The sequence below is a fragment of the Etheostoma cragini genome, chromosome 3 (assembly GCF_013103735.1).
Source record: "Etheostoma cragini isolate CJK2018 chromosome 3, CSU_Ecrag_1.0, whole genome shotgun sequence".
In the NCBI taxonomy this organism is placed as follows: domain Eukaryota; kingdom Metazoa; phylum Chordata; class Actinopteri; order Perciformes; family Percidae; genus Etheostoma; species Etheostoma cragini.
In genome coordinates, this window is record NC_048409.1 from 23,790,630 (window position 1) to 23,799,847 (window position 9,218).

General features: G+C 36.4%; 1 protein-coding gene across 1 annotated transcript; it reads left to right on the forward strand.

The window, feature by feature from the left end:
- The first annotated feature begins 3,078 nt into the window (after positions 1-3,078).
- Positions 3,079-7,017, forward strand: LOC117942515 (heat shock protein beta-7-like). The gene is made up of 3 exons (XM_034868009.1): positions 3,079-3,478; positions 5,287-5,447; positions 6,245-7,017. Exons 1-3 carry the CDS (start codon positions 3,241-3,243, stop codon positions 6,434-6,436), a joined length of 591 nt encoding a protein of 196 aa, XP_034723900.1. The 5' UTR covers positions 3,079-3,240; the 3' UTR covers positions 6,437-7,017.
- Positions 7,018-9,218: the final 2,201 nt, after the last annotated feature.

Sequence of the window (9,218 nt, forward strand, 5' to 3'; positions counted from 1 at the left end):
CCCAACCAGGCCACACTGATGATGCTGGTGTCCATCACGTGCCCCTGAGCGCTCAAGCTACACTTAGGTAGGTAAGACTTAAGGTAAGGCAGGTAAGTTGGTTGAAAAACTCAGATCTTCTGCCCTCAGCACTTTGTGTTTGAAAGTGGATGGATGTATCAAACAAGCTTTTCAGCCAGGGGACCACTGTCCATGTCTCATGTGAAACCAAATGTCAAGTACTGAACCTACATCTTGTTTGTAAAGTACTTAATGTCCTTAAGTTAACATACTTCATTTACATAAGTTAATGTAATTAAAAAACTTAACTTGTGTTTGTAACTAATATACATAACAAACTTACTTATTTTAACTGCGTTAAAGTAGTTAAAATAAGTACTTTTGTTTTAAATGACATTATTAACTCGGTTTGTGAAATTTAATTGAGAAAACAGTTTTGTTGTGTGGGAACGGAAAATTTAGGAGACGGGATTGCTCTTGTTTACACTCTCACTCTCATTCAGTCTTTTATGTTCTCTCCACCTTGCATGTTGTCTTTTCTTCTGATCATCTCTTGTCAGCAGGATTGCCTGGAAAACAGAGCACCAGGCTCCCTTTGAGACAAAAAGATACAGACACTGAGTAAGACACTGCATTTATCACAATATAATGTTGTACTTCCATTATGTTTCTATACAGACAGAAGCTTTGGTTCTTACCCAGAATGATAATTCAGATGTGCAAATAGGAAATTTGCACATAGTCTAATTATCTCAACACTTCTACTTTCTGGCAAAAAAGGGGGTTCTAAAACAACCTAAACAACCATGTTTAAAATATAAATGTATGTCATACATTACCAACCTGGGACGTGAACAAAAAAAGATTAATCTTTTCTTTCTCGTGCAAATCTTGTCATGTCTGTGGAAACAGAGTGGAGTCACACATGATCGTCCCTGTTTAGACAGCCATGGAAGATCTGTCGCAGAGCTAAAAAACAAGCTTTTTAGGGCTCCGAACTGAGTGATTCCAAGACAGGGTGTGAACTGATTCTGAACATAACCAGCAGTATCTAGGTCAAGACATGAGAAAATCCAAATATCTGAAATTGAATTTCTAAAATTTAAGATTTCCGGGAGTCTTTGAATTCAACACATCAATACAAGACAGACATCTATGGTTCTTTAAAGGTTCTAAATGTATGTCTTTCACATCAAAAAAATCTTCATCCATTACTTTTGAAACAGTATTATCATGCAAACACATGTGGATGTAGATAAGACTAGCAGTTTTGTGGGACTGTACTTTTGCTAAATGCTGACATCAACATTCTAATGCTCAAGACAATGTTGACATGTTGATGATTGGAAGGTATAATGCCACATTAATGTCATGTTGTTTAGACTTCAATTACAAGTGAGTCAGAGGTCACTTTAATTTCAAGTCAAAGACAACGGAATAGGAATTCTACAGCTACAATATCTCCATTTGGTTACATCTAGCCTAAATACTATCCAGTACTGATCTAGACGGAGTTTATACACACTAAAGTTAATGCTACTGTCATGCTATTCATATATTGTTACTACAAAGCTAGCAGTGGGGGTAACTATCATGGGATAATGCATGAGATTGTCCCATCATTCTTGTTCTACCAACATTGTGTGAATGCAGCATATTCTTCATCATATTTACCCTTTTAGCATGCTAGGAATCAGTACTAAACACAAAGCTAAGGCTAACAGGATTGTAACTAGTTTTGCAGGTATTTGGTCATAAAACCAATAATTGGATCACGGATGTCTTTAAATTTCCATCCAATAGTAGTTGAGTTATTTCAGACTGGACCAAAGTGGTGGACAGACAGACCAACATCCCTGAACTTGACATTATGTCAAGCATGTCATTTAGGAAGAACTCTGCTGATACACACATACATCAAGAAACTTTCCACTGTAAACAGCTACTTTTCCAGAAACTCTGTCTGTCAGAACACACACATGGCATTCAAGATTTATATTAGACACAGCAGTTGTCCTGACTGTGGTGTTCACAGAGAATTTCTGAGTTCATGAGTACTGTTTTGGAGTTTCACGGTTGATTTCACAATGATTAATTGATGCCCAAAAATGCTAAATGGAGCTTTTTGGATTTTCTTTTTCTATTCTCAGCTGTTCTGTGGCATGTCTGCTTTTGCCTCATTTGCATCATTTAATCATTCCTTCTCTTCGGAATTCAGCCAGAGTGCACCTCATGATACACCATCTGCTGGAGGTCAGGAGAGATACTGTGTTGTTGACTCTAGAGACCACGGTGTGCCACCCCGAGAATAAAAGTATTCCCAGTGGGGAAACTGGGCCTTTGGAGGGAAAGCTGAATGAAAAAACTCCTTTACTCCTGACTGCAAGGAGCTGAAAGAGACAGAGTCTTTATATTTTAGAAATTAGTCTATTAATCTGCTCTTTTTGTGTCCCTGCCATGACTGAGGCTACATTATCCCGAAAGGCAAAACACAAACAAACACCTACAAAGCATTAAAGTAATACTACCTTGAATTTCACTGTAGACATGTAAGCATTGCCTGGAGGACAACTGTGTGTTCAATAGGTGAATGTCGTTTCAATTAAAGCTTTTTACAGAGGGAATTTAAAGGTCAACCTGGGCTGTATTTATCTTGGCTTTTGCCAATTTTGTGATATTGGTCTTAAATTTGTTTTCACAGGAAGGACTCTCCATTTCAGATTTGAATTTAGAGTGTGTCTACAATTCCATTAGCAGGTTTGCGAAACTTAAATGGCCAATTTTGTCTTGCATTATTGATAAGGTTCACATTGTATGCACAGTCAGTCTAACGGACAACCACTCCACCATTCGGCTATTTCTGACCACATGCTGGCAGCCTCTCCAAGTGGCACCCTTCAGCCTAATCTCTGCTGTGTGTCTGAATAAGAAGGGGTCTCCACTCCTTATCAGTTTGTCCGTTGCTTTCCTGGCACCAGTGGTTAGACAAACTGCCATTTATGGCTAAAGGAAGAACACTACAGAGCACATGCTGTGCTTTACTGACCCACAATGCACCAGGGCTTTATAAACCTACAACAAAGACAATTTGACAGTGAGTGAGCGGTTAAGGGCTTTTGATAAACCAATTCTTTGACTATATTCTCAGGATTCATTCTGAGGTTTAACAGAAATAAAATTTGAGTAAGATCTTGTTTTCTGAGGCTGGGGCGTTTTGAGAACGTGTGCATATCTACTGCAATGGCATCACTGACATCTTCCAGCCGCAGATCCTCCTCATCCTACCGCTCATCGTCACGTTACAGCACCTCCAGCTCCCATCGATCAGAGGGCTCACTGGGTGGGTCGTCTGATTCATTGGATCCCCTTTTTGAGCCGTTTCTCGACTCTGCTGATCATTCTAGTCTGTTTGTAGAAGAGAGACCCAGTTGTTCGGCCCCCTTCAGCAGACACAGCAGATCATCCTATGGACACACTGGTAAGCAAATTGATTGATTGCGAAGCCCTGTCCCCATTGGTTATTGTTGCTATGCCAACATTTCTGTTATTGTACTCCAAATGCAGTTTATAATCTGCCAAGATTACCACTCAAACTTCTTAGTAATTGTTTTTTTTTTCAAAGAATTGGCCCTACTTTTTTCGGGAAGGGGACTTGGCGAAATCTCAGATTTTATCATCTATAGCTAGTAGGGTTGTAACAATACACCAAACCCAGGATTTGGTTCGTATCGCGATTTTTGACCCACAATTCGATACAAACCTTGATGCGGGGCTAAGGACGTTAATGGCAGTTTGCAGAAACAGATACAGGCACACAAGTCTGAACAACAGCACCCTCAACGTTACACCTCTGTTAGCGTTACCGGTCCCCCCCTTTTGGAATTTTAAAACAGCATTGTTCTTTTATTGCAGGTTAGATGGTCCCAGTATTTTTATGTAAGTAAGATACGGATGTATTTAATTTCAGATTTCTTTTTTAAATTCTAACACAAAACCCTTTTTAACAAGACGAAGAAGATAAAAGACATTCAGGATGAAGATTTGTTTGGCAAATTTAATGCTGTCTTAGGTATTTGTTGTTTTTATATTATGAACAAGTTAAATAAGTATCACCATGATCAACAGCTCTAGAACAGTCAAACAGTGCTTTGCCTACACCTTTTTTTACATTTTGAGGCATGGGGTAGAGCCTTTTTCAATCACTTTCTTCACTAGCAGGAAGGAGATATTAGTGTATTGCATTACAGTGTTGGGCTGATTGAAAGAAAAAATGCCACAGAGAAGAAAAAGACCTGCTGCTCAGAGAGAGTAATGTGCTTTCTCTGTGAGAAAAATAAGAGCCTTTATTGCTCCAGACTTTGTCTACTGAGTCACATAAAAAAATAATTGGTGAAAATATAAAATAAAAAGTGGAGTGCTAATCCAAAACACAGGAGCCTAATATGACGTGTTAAAACAGTTCTGCTGCCGCACAAAGCAGTAACAACAACAATAAAAAAAAGGTAAATTACAGTGACGCTACAGGTGGATTATAGCATAATCAATAATCAGGCTTAAATTGGATTTCACTGACCCATTTGGAATGGTTAGTGCTCAAATGTCAAATAAAATGAAAAAGAAGAGTTACAAATGTTCCCACTGAGTCTCTTCTTCAGTGAAAGATTGTCTCCTTCCAGACTGTAAACCATTTACAGCCAAAACAGAAGCTTCACTCTCTCGTGGTGTTTAATGGCCTTTGTGTCCTATTCTGAACATGAAATACAAAAAAACTAAAAACAACAAAGCGATGATACTTGGACTGAAAATAGAGAGCCCCAAAGACACTGTGAAATACATAAGCCATGACTAAATTGTGTGAAATGTAAAAAATTAACCACTATTTGTGAAGAAAATGATTAGCATGAAATGTTATTTTGTCATTCTGTGATTTACAACAAACCGGTTTTAATTGAGTTCACTTTTATTTCATCATAGAGTGTATTTCTTTGTTTCAAAAGTCCACAATGACACTAAAAATGAAAAGAAAAGAATAATTGCTTTAAAACATTACAGCAAAAGAAAATGTATTCTGAAAGTAAAATATATAATGTATTATAATCTGTGGCCGAAACTTATTTATATGAGCCATGCTATAATTTGTAATTCTTATACATTTAATTAATTTATACTTCTCAACATTTCCATTGATATTTCCAAAATGTTCCACTATTTGCGTTCCATCTAACCATGGTCTTACATGCTCTGTATTGTTCTAAGCTCCCCCCCCCCCCTGTTGTTTTCCTGCAGCTCCTGTAGGCGGCACTTTGACAAGCCGTCAGAGCAGCACAGGTGGCGGGGTGCGATGTCTGGGAGACAGCTACTATATGTCAGCTGACGTCAGCCAGTTTGAGCCACATGACGTAGTGGTGATGGCCTACAACCACCGTGTTGTCATTCATGCCCAGAAGGTGTGTGTGTGTATCTTTAAATTAGCAGATGTGTGTTGTTGTACTTCTGAGGGTGTGTATGAGGGAACAAGTAGATCCTGTGCGAACATTATTCACACACACTTGGCTTAAAGCTTGTATAATAATAAAATGTTTTCTGCTGACACTAAAGGTTGATCAATTGGTATATAATGTGTCAAGCACAGAATCTATGATATTTTCAGTTTGGATTTGCTGTTTCTTTTCTTTTTGTTTTGTGAATGAATAGATTCCTTTTATAATTTGTGTTAAATCTGAGAGCACAAGGGGATCAAAATAATATTTAAACTTCTGTTTCACAAAGTTGTTTGCATGGATTTATTTCTCATGTATGCACAACTGGTTTCCATGGTGAGAGTCTCTGCTGTGCAGAGGAAGATGGTTTTAACAGGAGTCAGCAGACAAATTGGCAAAAAAACATGTTCAACTCACCGTAAAATGCCTGTAACAGCATCAAAAAATGTCTTCAGAGAGAACGATTCCATGTTCATTTCTTTTCCCCTCTCCTCCATTTTCTGTCTCTCTCCACCACCTGATCAGCATTGACTATTTGCTCTTTTCTCTATCACTGGTTCTCACCCTCTTTTCTTGCCCTTGCACCTTGCTTGGCCGTGTTGCTCTTCTCACTTTCTCCTCCCGTCCTCCAGTGCTCAACGACCTTTCTTCTCATCATCTTTTCTTCCCTCTGTTTACCCCTTTCCAACAACCACCCCCTCCTACAGATCAATTCCTACATTCACAGCCCCATCTTTCTTTAACCTTCTGTCTCTGTCCTTCAGGTACAAGATGATGGAAGCATCAGTGACACATTCACCCATAAGTCCCTGTTTCCGGAGGATATGGACCCATTGTCGGTCAGTGGGACCCTCAACCCTGATGGTACCCTGGTGGTGAGTGTCCGCCGGACCACGACCCTGGGTGGGCTGGAGCCCCTAGGTGTCCCCACCTTCCGCAGTGAAGCACACCTTTAACTTTGTGGCTTCATCTTCTCACAGTATCTTAGCTATGTTTTTAAATATTATTTTGTGTTATTGGGTACAATCACCGCTCAAGCCGATAAAGGCATTATAATTTAAATGTCTTTAACTAATTCTTTTGTTCAGCACACTTTGGTCCACTGGAAAATATTGCAGCAACTTCTAGGAAGATTTCCATGACATTTAAAATTAACATTAATGACTTGAAAAATGATTATTTGTATCATTGAAATTGGTGACCCCAGGACCTTTTGTCTGGCACCTGACCCCTCATCGATAGGGTGGGGGTTGCTGTCTGCCGCAGTGTCTTTTTTACCGGGGAGTGCCAAAGTCAGATATTTTTGAGTGGCTTTCATTTTTTATGATGACATACTGCACACAGACCATGAAACCCTCCAAACGTGCATGTTTAACTATTAACACGTCATAATCAACTTTTTTATATGAATCTTCTAAATTTGTGCCATACAGTAAATGCCGCCAACTTTGTCTGTAGTGTCAAACTACATTGTATGAGGAATTTGTCTTTTTTCAGACATGCAATAAATGTGTTTTCTTTACAATAAAACATGTATTGTTGTTGTTGTTGTTGTGTTTGACTGTGGGTGTGGGGGTGTCAGTCAAGTGAGATTCCCTAATCTGACACATTTCCCACTTTTCCGACTCATTCATTCTCCCTTAGCTGCTTCTTCATTTCTTCATCCAAATTGAAGCCAGCAAGCCCGTTTACTATCATCTTAGAATGAACTATGAACATGTCATTATATTCTACATCTTTAGAACTTTATTGGTGATATTCAACTATTCAATGATGTACATTTGTACATTTTGTACATAAGAAATTATTCTTATTATACTTTTCAATGTTATTTTAATTTCCTATTATTCATCTAATTAAAACATTCCCTCTTTTTCAACTAAAAAACATTTTGAATACACCACTTCTGTCATACATTGATTCATACTAATCAAACCCAATCCCACTTTTAAACTATTCTCACTGCTTCACCTTTTGTTGACATACTATATTATGACTATTTTAGTATTTTTTTCCGACATACTATGCTATGATTTTTTATTTAAAAAATGTGCATACTATAGTATGACCTTTTAATCCTAATTATATTATGACATGTTGTGACTTTTTTCAACACACTATACTATGACTATTTTATAATTCTTTTCCAATATACTATAGTATGACTTTTTATCACTTTCTTTGACATACTATACATGTTATGACTTTTTCAACACACTATACTATGACTATTTTAAATTTCTTTTTCCAAAAGAATATACTATGACCTTTGAATCACATTTTTTCAACATACTATACTATGACTTGTTATCACTTTCTTTGAAATGCTACACTATACTATATCATGACATTTTATGACTTTTTTTAACACACTATACTATGACTATTTAACAATTTTTTTCCAACAAACAATACTATGACTTTTTATAAAAAAAATGTACATACTACACTATGACCTTTTAATCATATTTTTACATATTCATTACCATGATTTTTTTATTACTTTTTTGTGACATACTATACTATGACTTTTTCTGTCATTTTTTTGACATACTATACACAATTCCTTTTTCATGAAATTTTACACATACTATACTATGACGTTTTTCAATATACTGTAATATGATTTTTTTTTCAGTTTTTTGAACATACTATACTATACACTTTTTTACGACTTTTCTTACTCTTTGACATACTATACTATAATATGACAAGTTTTGACTTTTTCAACATACTAAAATATGACTTTTATGATTTTTTTATATTCATTACTATTATTTTTTTATCACTTATTTTTTGAACATACTATAATATGACCTTTGGTCATACTTTACTATGACCAAATACTTTTTTCAACATCCTCTATTATGATTTTTATTACTTTTTTGTCATACTATACTATGACTTCTTGTCACTCTCTTCTACATGCCATACTATGACTATTTAATGTTTTTTTTTGGAATACCATATGACTCTTTTCAACATACTTTAGTCAGTGGTATGGTGGCTCAGTGGTTAGCACTGCTGCAACTACCACCAGCAAGCAGGCACTGAGACTCTTAACCGCCAATCAACTCCTGGACTGGGCTATGCTATGACTTCTTTTTAAAACTTTTTTCAACACACTGTACTATGACTATGTTATAATTTTTTGCCAACATACTATACTATGACTTTTTATAAAACAAATGTACATACTATACTATGACCTTTTAATCGTATTTTTATATATTCATAACCATGATTTTTTCATCACTTTTTTTCGACATACTATATTATGACTTTTTCTATCAATTTTTTGACATACTATGTACAATTACTTTTTCATGAAATTTTCCACCTAATATACCATAATGTTTTTCAATATGCTATATACTACACTATGACTTCTTGTCATCTTGTCACTCTTTTTCTACATACCATACTATGACTATTTAATGGCTTTTTTTTAGCATAACATATGACTCTTTCAACATACTACAGTCAGTGGTACGGTGGCTCAGTGGTTAGCACTGCTGCAACTACCACCAGCAAGCAGGCGCTGAGACTCTTAACCGCCAATCAACTCCTGGACTGGGCTATGCTATGACTTCTTTTTAAAACTCTTTTCAACATGCTATACTATGACTTTTAATGACATAATATACTATGACTTTTTTTATAAATTCTATACCATGACTTTTGAACAACTATGACGTTTTTCAACACATTATGCTATGACTTTTTTGGACACACTAT

What these genes read in the sequence shown, in the direction of transcription:
- LOC117942515 (XM_034868009.1), top strand. Translation starts at nt 3,241, where the DNA reads ATGGCATCACTGACATCTTCCAGCCGCAGATCCTCCTCATCCTACCGC. An exon ending in ATCATCCTATGGACACACTG is followed by an intron (nt 3,479 to 5,286) that starts GTAAGCAAATTG and finishes GTTTTCCTGCAG; the next exon opens with CTCCTGTAGGCGGCACTTTG. An exon ending in TTGTCATTCATGCCCAGAAG is followed by an intron (nt 5,448 to 6,244) that starts GTGTGTGTGTGT and finishes TCTGTCCTTCAG; the next exon opens with GTACAAGATGATGGAAGCAT.